Source organism: Mixophyes fleayi, chromosome 2, assembly GCF_038048845.1.
Source record: "Mixophyes fleayi isolate aMixFle1 chromosome 2, aMixFle1.hap1, whole genome shotgun sequence".
In the NCBI taxonomy this organism is placed as follows: domain Eukaryota; kingdom Metazoa; phylum Chordata; class Amphibia; order Anura; family Limnodynastidae; genus Mixophyes; species Mixophyes fleayi.
Window position 1 is genome coordinate 317,105,833 of NC_134403.1, and position 17,218 is coordinate 317,123,050.

Sequence of the window (17,218 nt, forward strand, 5' to 3'; positions counted from 1 at the left end):
TTAGGGGTGCCTTGAAAAAATTATGGAGACCTTAAAGGTGCCTTGAACTGAAAAAGTTTGGGATCCACTGCTCTAACCTATTCCTAGCAATCGGCCATTTGAGTACTTGTTATTCATTAAAAATGTATACTATGTAAAGTTGGTAACTTCCTTGTTAACTTGAATTGAGTCAGTAGCATTTGGAGCCATGCTATAAATTGTAGTGTGTTCAAAAATACATAGTATTGTGCGTAAACACTTTATGCATTAGTAGAGGTAAAAAACATGTAATAATTTGTAAGTCTTATGTGGGTGTATGTTGAACTGAAGCTTCACATGGTAAGTAAACTTGTCTTTGTGAGTGTTTTATTATGAATTGCATCAGAGTGGTTTATTTTATGCTTGGTATGATTGCCTGCCTTCTGTATTTTGTAAGGATATCACGTATTGTAAAATAAAACGCCAGCATTTTGGTTTAGGCATCAGTTTCAGACATGTTCTGAAAATGTTTGATTTGCTCAGAGAAATAATAGTATGTGTCCTTCAATCTTTTTTTGCAAATGTTAGTTAAATAAACATGATAAAGCTATATGTCTACCTGATTCAGTGCAAGAATGGGTTGTCCAAGATTGCTATTTGATTGAATATTGTTGTTTTTATTGTAGAATCCATCAGGGAAATGAAGGAACCCAGGCAGAGAAAGGATAACCGGCGTCCAGACATTGAGATCTATAAACCTGGTCTGTCCAGGTTGAGAAATAAATCGAAGCTGGATGTTTCTGACAATGGAGGTAATCATATTGAGGAATATCGTTCTGAGAAAGCAAATAATTGTGAGTCTTCTGTTAATGGGAAAAGCCCAGCTCTCCTCTCTGGAGATCATTTCCAAGAGGATGAAGATCTGGAACAGGATGGACCATTATCTGTGACTCCTGAAACTCAAGATCGAAAGACCATCAAAAGAGCCAAAAAACCGGACCGTTTAATTTACCAGCCAGGAAGACGTCTGCAGGCTCCTGTGAAAGAATTAAGTGAAATTACAGAAGATGATATAGTGAGAAAAACAGAGCAGCTGAAAATATTGCATGAAGAAGATTTTGAGAAGCCTGTTACAAATCACAAAATTGCTCTGGAGGATGGGAGTAAGATTACTAAGCTTGACAAATCGAAGAGGTCAGAGAGAGACCAAAATCAAAAGACTGGTGAAGAGGTGTTCACATCCAGACCAGGGAAGGATGAGAATAAGCCTGGTTCAACTAAACGCTATTCCCATTCAGACAAACGAAGAACTCGTACACGAACATGCAGCACCAGTTCCGCAGGGAGCAACAATAGTAGTGAAGAGGCTCTTTTGGCAGAAGGGAACAAGAGGCGTCTAGATAAAGGTAAGACAGTTGGCGATAGGAAAGAAAAGGTGCGCTCAAAGAAGCATGTGTGTCTCTCTTCTACGGACTCTTTTGAAGAGGATTGTAGTGAATGGTTGGATAGTGCACTCTCAAGCAGAAACCAGTGGAAAAAGTCTCAGAATGCGACTGATAAAGGATGCCTAGCTAATGCAGGTGGTGTCAAAAGATCAAGTAGCAAAGATAATCGTGAAGTGAGTTTCAGAAAAGAATCTGCAAACCAGCTAGTCACTGATGAGAAGAGGACAAGGCGGCGAGGAGAGAGACCCATTCAGAAGCGCAGCACTGATGTTGAGAAGGAGGAATTAAGAGTGAAGTCAACTGGACCAAGGGGCAGAGGGAGGGGAATACTTATTCTTCCAGCCAACACAGACCTATCATCCTGTACTACTGGAACACTGGAATCAAACAGCACAAAACCCCTTTCTATTGTCTCCAGCAAAGCTGTTCGTGGACGTGGTGGAGCGAATCGTCGCCTTTGGGATCCTAATAACCCCGATCAGAAGCCTGCTCTGAAAAATCAGCCTCCTCAACTTCATTTTCTAGATACTGATGATGAGTCTACACCTTCACAGAGTGACAACTACCAGTCTGTTCCCCAGACCTCTTACTACAAGTTCCAGAACTCTGATAATCCATATTACTATGCCCGTCCACCATATCCTTATGGTGGTTTTCCTGTACCATATTCTATAAGTCCCAGCAATGGCATGTATACCGGTCCATTCTATCCTGCATATCCAGCTCAGACCGGCCAGTATGGGTCAGGTTCGTTCTCCGGTAGCCCTGTAACACCTGAGGAACTTGAACAACAAGTGAGGACCCTACAGCAGCAAGAACTGAGTCGTCTTTTGAGATTGGCAGATAACCAGGAGCTACAGCTCAGCAATCTTCTATCCCGGGATGCAATCAGCACAGAAGGCCTGAATAAAATGGCTTTGCTTAGGTAAGAATGTTTTCCATTCCTTTTATGCGGCACATTAATTGAACATTTTATTTTTCATATTTAATTATCCTAATTAGGTTTTTGGGGGACACAGTACACATTGTTCAGTTTGGGCATAATATATTAGTTCTTCTTTACTCTGAAGAGCATTAAAACAAAAGTCTTGCACAGACAGAATGCTAGACAAAGAGGAGTCTGCGCCTTTTTTTTTATTTTATTTTTTTTATGGGTAGTGCACAGGTACTGAAAGCTTCATAGATGTGAGCTTTCAACTGGAAGTCTCCTTGAGTATAGGTTAACTTGAAATTAATCTGAAGTCCCAGTTGCTTGTCCAATTTGCCTATATAATGCCCTTATATGCTCAATTCTTCTGTGTTTAGTTAATGACCCTGTTTATGCCTTCCTGTGTTCCTGTGTAGTGCCTATGTCACATGATGCCATACACTGCATCTGCATCAGTTTGAAGTCCAGTGATGGGACAGTTCTGCAAGTGTCTGGCCTCTACATCATCTTGTCTGTCCCTACTTTTTATTGTAACACTCAATATTTACTCACAATATGGTAATACATTGCATGGTGCACATGGCAACAGTTCAGCTGTGGGGGCTGTCATAATGAAGTTGCCCTTGACCAGCTTTCAGTGAGGAGAAGGGGGGGATGCCATAGTTGCGAGAGTGCATTTATTAGTCACCATGGCGACCAAGATTTGCACTGCTTTATGGTTAAACATTTATGTAATGGCCAACATGATTGCAGTAATCTCTACACCCTTCCAGGAATGTGTTTTATTTTTCTTTTACGCTATTAGTATATACCAATACTTAAAATACTGTGTATTCTTTATATCTGACATCTGCTATAATGGTTGACTTGCTCATAAGGTATAGTATGTGCCCACAAGTGCATTCACATGTATTGTTTTATGTGCAACCCTCATTATAACACCACCCTCGCTATGCCAGTCAATCTCTCGGATCTATGAAGCACTGTTTTTTTGTACTTATCTGCCTCTACCATTACCATGGCTCAGATCATTTAAAGTGATTTGTGCTGATCTTGTGGGAGCAGTAACCTGTCCACTTAATAGTGACTGATGACAAGGTTCCCGGTACGCCTCCTTACACCACTGACAACTGATCAGCGGTTGCAGATATTTTCTTCTCCACAATTCAGGAGGGATTGCAGCTTAACAATTACCAAGGAAACAAGCTGCATATTTTCTCAATATTGGTTCAACCAACAGAATTGGCAGCTTCCAATGTGTGTTTTTGACTAGCTCAATTTGATCCTTTTGATCCAATTTGAATAGGTTATTTCAAGTATATAATATTCATTAGTAAACAGATTTTGTTACCTAATACATTCCATTCTTGGTGGAGCCAATATGAAAAATGACTATAGTTGTAACAGTCCCACATATTTTTATTTATATTTTTAAATGCTTGTCTATTTTGTGCAGATTCTCATACGTTACTCATTGAACGCAGCCCAAAACAACCAAAAACTTAAAATGTAAAGTATATTAACTATCAAAAGGGACACGCATTGTTATTTATTATTTATTGCTATTTTTCTAGAGCCAATCATGGGGTCCGCGCGGAAATCCGATATATTGCGGTACCGGGACCCGTGCAGCCGCGAATCCTAATTGAATATGCTCCTATGTAATAGATTTACACTGATTCTTCTGTACAGGTCAGAACTTCTCCAGCTATATGAGCATTGCCTACTGACTGACATCGAATTCTGTGACCACCGCAACGTTGACCAGCTCTTGTGGAAAAATGTCTTCTATCAAGTCATTGAAAAGTTTAGACATATCTTAAAGGAGTCATTGGCTGAAAATGAGGACATCTGTAGGAAGCTGCTACAGGTTTTAGATGAGGTGAGCAGATCATAGCAGTTTAGTTTATGTGTATGTGTACAGCACTCATTTAATTTGTACTTTAACATGGTTAATAATGTCACTATGTATATCACTCCCTAACTGTTATTGGTCAGCAGCAAGCAATGCAAATTACATACACTGGTGTTATGGGCAGAATGTTGTGTCTTCAGGAGCAAGTCTGCTAAATATATTGGACAGCATGTCATTTGCCAGCAGAGTACATTATTATGAGCTATTGAAGGGTTCCGAACTATATGTTGTACATCCTTCCCTTATTATAAACATTGCTTTATATGCAAAATATACATTTCATCCCATGCACTTAAGTTCCTGTTTAAGAGATCTTACTAGTAAACAGTGTGACGGCAGCTTTTGTGGGCTCCACCAGAAGACGTCCTGTTCATGAAAACGCCACTCTCGTATTGGCATTGAGCTCGGTGGTTCTTGTGCCTGTGGCATTTTGTGATGGATTTCTTTGGTCAGATCCACTTGGAACTCGGATGAGACAGGTTGAAAATGAGGGGGAAAAACTGATATGAATGAGAGCCCTTCGAGAGATATAAGGGTGCCGTAACATTACATTGAAATATTTAGGTGGTGTATGCAGATTGCCCAACAGTGAAAAAATTCCTGGCCTTTATTGTGTCTCCTCTTGTCTCTGGTTCACAAGTCAGAACAGTTCCAGTATGTAGTTATGTTGTGGGAATTGTGCAAACCAATTGGGTTCTATTACTTTGTTAGTCTGGTTGCTATGGGTTACGGCATTTTTTGTTCAGTTAGCTGCGAAACATTTCTCATATTCACCCCTCAAACCCAACTGTATATTCTCATATGGCCATAATGTTCATATTATTTTGCTGGCTATGGAAAAATAAACCTTGTTATCAAGTTTCTTGGCATGGTTCATTTTATGTTCTCTTTGAAACACAAATGTCTCTTCTTTAGGGTACTGCGTTTTTTGATAATTTGCTTCAGAAACTGCAGGCGGCATATCAGTTCAAGCTGGAAGAGTACATGGATGGAATGGCAATCCGCAGTAAGCCTCTCCGTAAAACAGTATGTCACAGCTTTTTCCCCCTTAGTTATGTTACTGCATGTTGCACATATTCTGATGCTGTTTGTTGTGCCCAGGTGAAGTTTGCTTTGATCAGTGCACAGCGCTGTATGATTTGCCAGGGTGACATTGCCCGTTACAGAGAGCAGGCCACAGATACGTGTAACTATGGTAAAGCACGCAGGTAATCTCATTCTTAATCGTTTTACAATTCTGCACAAAAAAAAACAACTATCGGCTCAATGTGTTCATTGTCGTTTTTTTTTGTTTTGTTTTTTAAGTTGGTACCTAAAAGCACAACACATTGCTCCCAAGAATGGTCGACCTTATAACCAGTTGGCCCTCCTGGCTATATACACGGTAAGGATGGAGAAGTGGCAAAGCATATATAGTTAAAATTGTGTATGCTTTTTGTCTGGAGAGGAACCAAGAGGCAAAGAGGAATTCTGTTCTGATTGAAGTCCCAGCAGATTCATAATATTTCTGATCTTTGGATTGCACCTTTGAGAGTAAGAAAAAGAGAAAAAAAAAAAGCAACATTTTACTATCCTAACATTCAGAGTCTCAACACAGGCTCTGACGGGACTTCACTCACAATTGAATTCTCTCCAATGTGTCAAGTTCGTGTTCTGCACATGTGACTTTTGCCAGTCAAGCTGACAATCACCCAAGCGGCAGAAAATACTGAAAATAGACACCAAACTCTACAACTTGTAAAGACTGGCTCACTACAAAGCACTTAATTCACAAGTACATTCTAACACTGATTCAGCATACCATAGCTTAATACAATGTCAGCCTATGGAAACCTAACTGTAATGTAGTTGTAAAGTGATTCTAAGAAACAGTTATTTTTTAAACACAGTTTTGTAAATTTGTATTCTAACATCAAGGACAAAGTTTATGAAAGGGTTTTTATTGATTTTGATTTAATTCATTGGGTGTACACAAAAAAAAAGTTCAAAGAATGACACTTAATGATTAAAAAAATAAATAAAAAAAAAAGTATGAGAGATGATATTTCCAAAGTCTCCAGTTTTGATTTATAGTCGGGGACATTAGCTTGGCTGCCAAAATCATTGTATCATTCCCAGTAAATCCTGTTCTAAAGCTGATTATTTCTGAATGCCATTGTCTGTCACTTTGCCTCACGCATTATTATATTATCATTAATAAATAGTAGAGGTAAGGGACTGACATGAAATTTGTAGTTGGTGAGTCCTCTCCATCTATTGTACAATGACACAAGGTGTACACAGTAATGTGTTTTCCCATGACATATTTTACATTGATTTGTGCAACTCTTTTTGACATTACATGCGGTTTGGGACAGTTAAAATGTGCATGGAAGTATGTTGTGTTTTATGTTTGTATGTCTGACTTTGCTGCAGAGGAGGAAACTGGATGCTGTTTATTATTACATGCGTAGCCTGGCCGCCAGCAACCCTATACTGACTGCCAAGGAGAGCCTCATGAGTTTGTTTGAAGAAACCAAGCGTAAGGTAAGAGTCCCCCTTTTCCTAAAATGTAACATACTGTAAAGCTATAAACTGCATTGTGCAAAAGATTAATCTGTAACATTCACCGTAGACAATTCTAGTTTAAACTAATGCACATTGAAATAAGAATGGGGCAAGTAATATCTTTAAATGCAGTTTAGCGCAAAGCAGTAAGCCACTGAATAACGTTACAGAGAGCAGTTAGCAGTGCTGACCAATATTAATGGCTCACTGCTTCTTACAGATTAAAATATCTTAAATTCTGTTATGGTATGGAAACTATTACTTGTAATGTGTAGGTTACAAGATGCTTTTTCAAGCTGGATTCACTTATATTTTAGCTTTAGTACCTCCTGTTTCTTTTTAAGGATAATTCAACTAGCTAGTGTCTAGACATGTTGTGTTGTAAGCCAACGTAACACAAATGCGTAAAAGCTAAGCTGTGTTATTGTATGGCTTTTTATTGACTTGACACTTTGTACGTTATTTACTGTACTGGAGGAAAATTAGATCTGTGCATTGACATGCCTTGGCCATAACAGTCAAGCTTGTGGATATTAGTTTACTCTTTGGTTGCTTGAAGATGGAAATGAGGTACAACTGTGTCTTTAAGTTGTTGGTGGTGTTATCTTTTCACTGATCTGGTGTGCCACTCACCTTTTATCATTCAGGCTGAGCAGTTAGAACAGAAGAAGAAAAAGGATGTCGAGGTGGGATTCAACCCTCAAGGCCCAGGCAGCTCTCTCCGCCACACTGCTGAAGATACAAGAGTGGAGAAATGGATACACCCGACCAGGGGAGGCTGTGCAAGTAGGGGCAGTCATGGGAATGACGGCCTGGATAGTCTTAGCCCAAGTGATGTGAGTCTTCTGATCAGGAGCTTATTGTGCTCACAGCTAATTCTAAACAGATCTAAAGGAATGTGATCTATCTATATGTTTTGTACAAAAAGTTGCACAGGCTGCCCTTTAAAATAAGTGATAATCAACCATGTATAAAAAGAGGAATAGCAGATTCAGATTCTCTTTACTCCATTAGGAATCCAACTTTTACAGTTTCTGTTCAGTATTTCACTGCTTTGAAGCGCCTTTGTTAAAAAGTAGACATTTAGTTTGTATCTTTGACCCCTAGGTGGTGCTATTTCTCTCTTTAAAATATCAGGCCCTTGGTTGTTTTAGAACAGTTAAAACACTCCTGGCTGTCATATTATCATAAGATTAAGTTATTACTGTTCTCTTGATATGTTTCATTTGTCCGCTTTTTGGGTTTCACTCACAGCCAATTAGTATTATGTTTTTGTCAACTTTTTTCTTCGTTTTAAACTACTTGTATGGTAATTTGTTTTCCATTTTATACTACTTTGTCAATGGCTATCCATATATTGGGATCTATTTTGATATGATTCCTCTTCTTTTTTTTTTTTTTTTTTTTTTTTTTTTATTTTATACAACTCTTGTTTTTTTTTTTTCTGCATTTATTTATACATTTATCCAACCCATTTACTCCACTGCTAGATTTCCCTTTTTGTATACTATTTCCATATAGGTTTGGTTTAACCATGTGTGTTAATTTGCAAACCAAACTGTGGCTGGCTGCCAGGCAATCAGAAACCCTATGCGTGTGTACTTGTTTTATTTCAGAGGAACTGCAGAGTGGAGGAAGTAAGTTGCCATGTTGCATTGTGGTTGGTTAAACACGAAAACCACTTTCCCAGCATCTCTGGAGCTGCGACGTGACTTCCACCATGCGCATAGTTTGGTGTGACTCACCATAGTATACCCACTTCCTCCTCAGCCACCATGCCATGGCTGTCCCCTTACACATTGACCTTCGTGTGATCTTCTGTGTTTGCCACAAACCTGACTATAGCACAGCTGTTGATCTGATGAAGCAAAGTTTATCTAGGTTGAAAATATCTTCGACAAGTCACGGCATTGTAGTTGCACAACATAACATGTAGCTCTTTCTGGATTCTGCATATAAGATGGTATTAATATAAATGAACTTCATAGGTCACACATTCATTTTATATCTAATCAAATGCAGCATGTGCAATGGTACCTAGGAGTTATAATAATAGGGTAAAGCAAAGATAAAACACTGTGCTAATTTAAACTGCTGTTTTGCAGTTTGTATGACACAAACCTTAAAGGATTCTAAACATGTATTTTCCATTTGTTTAATGTACATATTATGGAATAAATGTTATTAGAGGTATGGTTGTTGATTTCAGGGAGTTATTACCTAGCGTTGGACAGTCACTCTTCCACCTCTTATGGCTATTCTCTCCCCGACAAGTCTCATACAGTGTTCCGCTATGTGTTCATGACAATGTGTGAGCAGGTATTCCTGCCTCACCTACTACTCTTAATAATCCTGTTGGTTACATTTGCTCTATTTGTGTGTTTTCTTGTAAAGCACATGTTTTACTTTTTTGTTTTGTGCCTGTAATCAATTTTTTTAACCATTTCTCTTGTATTTTGGCATACCTATACATATTTTTCAAGCTGTTGCTACCCTCTGTTCTTACATTGTCATTTTAACAATTGCACAGCTTATACAAAACTTGAGCATCTTTATACTAAAGCTCTTTGATTATGGAGCTCCTTAATTTCACACAGCATGAGGCAGTTTTACAATTAGTGTGAACACAAACGCATTTAGTAACTGTAAGCAGGTATAACAATGGTACGAGAAAAGCATTTTCTCCTTAATTAGATTTCCAAATTATTGCACAAGCCGCTCCTAATATAATTTCGTATTTCCTCGGATGATAAAGGTGTAGCAGTTTTCATTAAACATTTGGTACCTTTTTGTTGTTTGAGAAACTCCTAAATGAAAAAAAAATAGATTTATTGCTTACTGTACCCTTGTAGACACATGACCTTTAGTAAATGCTTACGGAGATGTTCACAAGTCTTAGAAATCTACTCTCCTACCAACCTCTAGTTGCCTCACAGCAGTGGAAAACAACCGTTAAATATTTTTCTCAATCATCCATTCTGGGGGACACTGTTACCATGGGGTTGTAGGGGCACTCGCAGTTGGCACTTAAATAGTTAACTAAGTGCTTCTGACTCCTCCCCTTTGCAGCCCCTGCCAGTTTCATTTAAGTGCCCAAGGAGTTGGGCTGTGTTAAGGTGCTGCTGTTTGTTTTTTTAGTTTTTATTTTATTTCTAGTTTCTATCTGTAAGACAGTGCAGACAGATACAGGTGCTCTGGGTTACCTGTTCTTTGTTAGGTCAGCAATCCGGATGAATGAAGACCTTCTTTTTGGTTCTATCTGCTCAGTCTGTCAGGCTTTTGGGGCTTGTTGTTTGGGTGACAGCAGCCGCTTTCGGCGGCACTGTGACCACCGCTACTCCGGGACCGGTGCTGCTAACAGGCAGAGAGCAGTCAGGAGGGAGCCGGTCATCTTCATCATCACCATTTATTTATATAGCGCCACTAATTCCGCAGCGTTGTCCAGAGAACTCACATCAGTCTCTGCCCCATTGGGGCTTAGTCTAAATTCCCTAACACACAGACACACACAGACTAGGGTCAATTTGATAGCAGTCAATTAACCTACTTGTATGTTTTTGGAGTGTGGGAGGAAACCGGAGCACCCGGAGGAAACCCATGCAAACACGGGGAGAACATACAAGTTCAACACAGATAAGGCCATGGTCGGGAATTAAACTCATGACCCTAGTGCTGTAAAGCAGAAGTGCTAACCACTTGGCCTCCGTGCTGCCCATGTGGGAAATACCATGTTCCTCGCTACGGCGGAAAGGGAGCCTGGATCTCCGGCTCAAGCGGCCAGTCCACGGCACTGCCTGACTAGATCATACTGCAGAAACGCTGGGCACGTTTCTTTTTTGTCGCTAGGACCGCAAGCGGAGGACACGGAGGGTGTGTACCACGCTGCAGTCGGCTTTCCAGGAGAGTCTGGGAGAAGGGGACAATGGGTGCCCCTGCTAGTTGGTATGTCCCAGGAGCGTGAAATCTTCCTGTGGTTGCAGAGGAGGACGTAGATTTCTCGAGTGACTCTGTGTGAGGAGAGAAGTGCACTGTTGCTGACTCCTTCCTTCTTTACCCTGGGATTCGGTTAAGTGTCGTATGCTTTGGTAATCCATGTGACACAAGCTTTTCCTGTATTATCCCTATCTGGGGGTTTAAATTCGGTGAATATATATATATATATCTCTCTATCTTTTGAGTTTTTAAAAAAGAGAAGAAGGCGAAAATGGAGAGTAAATCAAATAAGTAAGAATTATTTATTTTACTGCTGAGCGTGGTTTTTTGAGAAGGAGATCCTAGCAAAACCTCGTTCCTGTTTCCTAACCACCCTGTGTGTGTGGAGTGCTTGCTGCTGTTTTGGTGTATTCCTTTTTCTGCTTGTTATGTCTGATGAGGGTAAATCTGCCAGTGTTAAGGTTTATGCCTGTTCAAAATGTTCTATTAAACTTTCGGTGGGACAGACGGACCGGAATGCACTCTGTGTGCAGTGTGTTGCTGGGGCCAGGGTAGAGAGGGTGTCCTTGCTGGCGGTGGGGGAACCGGCTTGGGCGTCTTCACTGGCCTAATCAGTCTCTTTGCGCGCACCGCTCTTTACCCGGCAGGCAGAGGCACAGGCAGCCTCTGTGCTCTCAGCCGCGTGTTCCATTCCACATATTTCAACAGAAGAGGTTTCTAACCCGGCTTCTGCGGTTAAGATGGGGGCGTCTTCTCATGTTTTGTCCCCTCCTGCTCAGACTGCCCAGGGAGAACCAGCTTGGTCGTCTTCCTTAGAGAGAAGATTAGACCGTTTTAAATCGCTTCCTGAATTCCCCTGTGCTGCTTCCTCCCAGGGCCAAGCGGGCGAGGTTATCCCATGCTCCGTTTTCGGTCTCCGGTTCAGAGGGGTCCTCTGAGGAAGAGGGGGAAGCTGATAGAGGATTCCAACTTCACCCAGTGCGGCGACTGGAAGGACAATGCCAGAAGCCAGTGAGTGCAGGACCTGGTGTTAGCTGTATGTCAGACCTTGGTGGATTCAGAAGAGTAGAGCTCTTCAGGTCAGGGTCTTTTTAAACGACAAAAGCCAAAGACTGTGTGGTTTTTGTGAATTTGCGGAGTCAGCATGCAAGGCTCTGGACCAAAAATTCTCTTTTTTCCTCGTAAGATCCTTCAGCTTTATCCACTACAGGACCAGGATACTTTGCGCAGGGAGCAGATTCCCAAGGTGGATATGTCAGTGGCTAGGTTAGCCCAGCATACAACGTTGCAGGTATCCAGCTCGGCGGTTTTACAGGACCCTACTGATAGGAAGACTGAGGGTTTCATTAAGAGCATGTTTTCAGCAGCGGGCTCTTCATTCTGGCCCATGTTTTCATCTGCGTGGGTAGTCAGAGCCATGGAATCCTGGGCTGACCAATTGGCGACAGGTTTGCAAGATTTGGATCTTCTTCCTTTTAGCTCTCCATTTGAAGGAAGCCTCGGGCTATCTTTATGAAGCGGCCAAGAATGCGGCTTCAGTGGCTTCTATTTCTGCCACGGCGGTGGCAGCTAGATGGGCCCTTTGGCTTCGCTCTTGGGATGCGGATGCTGAGTCCAAGAAGTTGCTGGAGGCCTTACCTTGCTCTGGGTCGGTTTTATTCGGTCCAGAACTGGACACTGATTTCCCAGTCCACTGGAGGAAAGAGTAGTTTTCTGCCAGTGAATGCTCCTAGGGCTAGACCTCCTAGCTTCGGCAGTCCTTTCGGGGCCACACCTCTGGAAGAGGTCAGTCGTTGCAAGAGGTGGGCCTTTTTCAACCCGAGGGCAGTCTGACAAGAGAAGGAGCCCATTTCCCAGGAGGCACTCGACTTCCAAGACCCCAGCATGACGGGAACATCCCTCTGCTCGCGGGAGCGGGGGACCATCTGCAACTTTTCAGAGATCAGTGGACGGTGTCTTCACGGGACAGCTGGATTTGAGGATCATATCCAGGGAATACGTGATGGATCTTTTGGAGACCGGCTCCCACAAGGTTCTTCACTTTTGTTTCTTCCTTGTGATCCTTTGAAAGGCAGGGCGTTGTCTTGGGCCGTCAATTCTCTTCTCTCAGCAGGAGTCGTTTGCCGAGTGCCGGACTCCCAGAAGGGTCAGGTGTTGTATTCAAATCTTTTCTTGGTCCCAAAACAGGATAGGTGTTTTCAGCCAATCCTAAATCTCAAGGGGTTCAATCAGCACTTGCGAGTGGACAAGTTCCGGATGGAATCGGTTTGCTCCGTCATCGGTGGACTGGAATCCTGGGACTTTTTGGCAGCTATAGACATCAGTCTCTCCTTTTGGTTCATGACCATTTTCAATGCAGGGCGCTTACTTTTGGGTTGTCAACAGTGCCCCATGTGTTTACAAAGATCATCTCTGTCATGGCTGCTCACCTGCGGTCCATGGGTGTGAACATTATCCCTTATTTGGACGATCTCCTTATCAAGGCTCCTGCGAAGAGCGTCCTAGATCAACATCTTCTGACCGTTCAGATTTTGGAACAACATGGGCAGATAGTAAATTATCCGAAGTCCCAGTTGGTTCCGTCTCTGAGGATGATGGTGGTGTTGGGTCTTCTCATGGACACCAGTCAACAGAAGGTTTTTCTTCCAGAAAACAAGGCTTCTGCAGTCGGCATCAGTGCAGAGGTTTCTCCGGTTCCCTCGGCCTTCCATTTTGATGGGCATGAAGCTCCTGGGTCAGATGGTCTCCTCATTCGAGACCCTCCCTTACGGCCATTTTCATTTGTGGGTCTTCCAGTGGGACCTCTAATGCCAATGGTCGGGGTCTCCCTTCCATCTGGAGTCCGAGTTTTCAGTTGTCAAGGGCAGCCCGTCTCTCCCTTCGATTGTGGGCGGACGCGGAAAACTTAGTGATGGGCCGGTCGTTCGTTCCATGGTCATGGACCTTGGAGTCCACGGACGCCAGCTTAAGGGAGGGGGGGGAAGAGGGCAGTGGTCCTCCATCTTCAGGGTCTATTGTCGAACAGGGAGGGCTTTCTCACAATATTGAAGGTGATCCTCCTGGCCCTTCAGGGGGTGCGGTCTCTACTCAGGGGAATGCCGACTCGAATCCAGTCGGATAACGCCACGGCGGTGGCCTAGGTGAACCGCCAGGGCGGAACAAGAAGTGCAGGGGCCATGGCAGTGGCAAGCGAAATCTTGTCTTGGGCAGAAAGGTTTGTTCCAGCCTTGTCAGCGGTGTTCATACCGGGGGTGGACAATTGGGAGGCGGATTATTTGAGCAGGCATGCGATCCTCCCAAGAGAATGATCCTTGCATCCTCAGATCTTTCAGGATCTAGTCAACAGATGGAGCCTCCCCGACATAGACTTGATGGCTTCTCGTCATAATTGGTGTGTTCCAAGGTTTTGCGCAAGGTCCAGGGATCCCTTGATGACGGCAGTGGATGTAATGACCATGCATTGGGAATTTCAACTGGGTTACTTGTTCCCACCTATTCCCACGATTCAGCGAGTTCTTCGGGTGGCTCTGGGAGGCCATCCGTTGAGATGGATTCAGAGAAATAGATTTGACGTAAGTACCAAAATCTTTCTCTTTCTGTTCCCCATGATAGCTATTCAAAAATAGATACATTTCTTTCTATGTTTTTATATGTCTTTGTAAAATCATGCCATCCTACTATTATTGACCTCCTTCCTCCCCTATCCCGAGGTTATATTGGAGATTTGGAATTCTTTTGAGGACCATTTATTTTACAATACTGTTATTTAATTCAAAGTGGCTGTCGGCTGCCCAGAGGCAACTGTTAGAGGGTCCCTCGTACAGCTGAATTCCTACTAAAATGGTTTAAGGAAATAATTTCTAGAAGAATTTAAAAAGTATTTACTTAATACATGACCCCTAGAATGGTTCGTTCTAGACCAGCAAAAAATAAAACACCTCTAATTCAAATCGGGGGTGGGGGAAATCAGTGTTCAAATTTCTACATTTGTGTGTTTGTACAAAGATAGCATGTTTGTTAGGAAACTCGACCATACTCAGAATGCTTGTTTAGCTTATCAGGTGCAGAATTAATCTGGATATTTTTACCTCCCACTCAACTGAAATACTCCCAACTTTTCCTGGATATCTGTAGTAGTCATTATGCGGGAAAAAAAACCTCCGTCCTGCAGGGATTTTTCACCCAAGAGTACAAAAAAAACTTTGACATTATTTAATAAATTGTTGCAAGGCACAGCTCCTGCTCCTGGTATACTATTAGCCAACACTTCAATGAAACCAGGACTTAAGAGACAACTCACTATATTTAACAATTACCATCTTCTTTCAGTGGTGAATATAGATTTAAATATTTATACCGAACCCTAAGGGAACACACTTAGAAAATAATTCCCTTGCCGATATTCTCTGACCATTATAGTTTTATCCCATAAGGAAACTGATGTCTTCAGCAAAACCCTCAATATAATTCAAGAGGCAGAAAACAAACACTGGTCTTTGTACTGAAAGGCCTCAAGGCCTCCAACATCAATCTCGACTAAAGCTAGGTACACACTACACAGTTTTCATCCAATAATCGGCTAAATCAGCCGACATACGACCGCTCGTTCAAAAGTCTGGTCAGTGTTTGCAGTGACACGATGGTCGAAAGTCTGCCCAAATGGACGATTGTCGCCTCATTTGGTTGGTCGTACCGTTTAATATTTTCGTTCCAATCTCGTTTCCGTTGTGAAGTGTGTATAAACTTCCGACCGATCCCTAACAGTGAGTACGAAATTACAGTCATTGGTGGACATTTGGACATCTGCACGGTTGAGTAGAATTGTCCTTTCTCTTCCCCATAATCCTTTTATCTTTACCCCAGAGCTCTCTCGTCCATTTTATCGAGGTGTTCTCATCCTATCACAGGGTTTTCCAAACAGTGTCCTCAGTGCCCCCTAACCAATGCATGTTTTCCATATCTCCTTGAAGGAGCACAAGTGCATTCATTACTGGCTGCACATTGTAACAGATCCGCAAGTGGTGTAACTATTTCACTTGTCTCCTAGAACACCTGCACTGTTCAGGCGCCCTGAGGACTGGGTTTGAGAAACCCAGGCGTATCACTTAGTATTTTTGGGGTGGGGCATAGTGGCCAGATATCACTTAATTGTGGCCACGTCCAAAAGGAACTGAGGATATGACCTTTTCAGATTCCAGCCCACGTATTGTATGTACAGTCCTAAAATTAATTACGGTTGAAGTTTGTCATTTCCGAAGCTCTTTCTCTTTAATTGGTTGGCATTTATTTAGTGCTTATAGTCACTGTCTTCTCTTGAAATTTCAAAACTGATTAACTGGAAATATAAGGGTAGTATAACAAGTAAAATAAGTTACAAAGTTCATTTGTGTGTAGCCTCACCCATCTCATCTGCAAATTGATTACACATAAAAATATTATTTTGTAGTAATTATACGGTGTACTGTAAGCTATTTTTACCGGTTTCCTTTCTATTTAAAAGGCCAGTGCAAAACAAGGCTTCTAATTCATTCTAATTCACTATTGTATATTTGTACAAATTAATTGTGGCAGAATCCATCTTTGCATCATTATGCTTTTGTACAGGTAAAAGGAGTGACCGTTGACTTATATAAAGAAACCTCTTAATTTTAGTTGAATTGGAAATGTGTTACATGGGTTTTGAATTGCTGACATTGGCCTCTTCCTTTTGTGTTTTTGTTTTTTCTTTCTTTCTTTCTTGGGGGTCAGTATTTGATATTTAGACAGTTGAGTAGTCCTTGGCCTTTCAAGGGTGACCTTTGTGGATTTGTTCACCTGGTAACGATACATGTGGATTGTGTGACCAGTGTCATTCTGTGTTTTATAAAGGATTTCATACATGTGTAATTTAGGTATGTAGCGTTTAGCAGGGCCGTTAATGGTTTCTGATCTGTGGGCAGAAGTGGATATAATGGTGTTTATGTACTGTACCCTGCAGTTTGTTTTCTGAGTGTCTTCATGCCTAGATGAAGGCTTTGTGTACCCTTTGTCAGGGTGTCCTGTGCTTTGTTGTTCAGTTCCCCCTGGATGTCCATTCTGTGCCTGTCTCGCTGCTGGATGTATCCTGGATTCCCAGGGATCGTTACATCTCGGCTGCCTGTCTTCCTCTTCGTGCTGGAGGCTTAAAGCAGACTCAGGCTTGAGAAAGAGCAGATACAGAAATTTACGTCCAAAACTCAAGTATTGAAATTTCATCTTAAGACACAATTTCTTCCTGGGGCCGCTGTGCACAATCCTTCCCTTATTTGGTGCCTTCTGCGTGCATGTAGGATTGTGCAGGTGTCAGGCTGCAGGCGTGGCTGGGGGTTGTTTTCAGCTTCTAGGGCACCCCGAGTGTCGTGGCACTGGGGAATTAGATTCCGTTTGCTTTATAAAGTTACAGTTCATTCTCTCATTCTTGGGTCTTGTGTCTTAACGGATAATAATTTATCTCTCCCTGATTTGTACATCAGT

At 42.0% G+C, this 17,218-nt stretch overlaps 1 protein-coding gene across 1 annotated transcript in view; it reads left to right on the forward strand.

The window, feature by feature from the left end:
• Positions 1-17,218, forward strand: part of SMG6 (SMG6 nonsense mediated mRNA decay factor) — a 176,780-nt gene that overhangs the window by 22,057 nt on the left and 137,505 nt on the right. Inside the window, exons 2-8 of the mRNA XM_075196679.1 lie at positions 645-2,328; positions 4,024-4,213; positions 5,162-5,272; positions 5,348-5,454; positions 5,552-5,630; positions 6,662-6,772; positions 7,441-7,629. Of these exons, the coding sequence (XP_075052780.1) occupies positions 645-2,328; positions 4,024-4,213; positions 5,162-5,272; positions 5,348-5,454; positions 5,552-5,630; positions 6,662-6,772; positions 7,441-7,629 (2,471 nt within the window). The remainder of the gene's footprint in view (positions 1-644; positions 2,329-4,023; positions 4,214-5,161; positions 5,273-5,347; positions 5,455-5,551; positions 5,631-6,661; positions 6,773-7,440; positions 7,630-17,218) is intronic.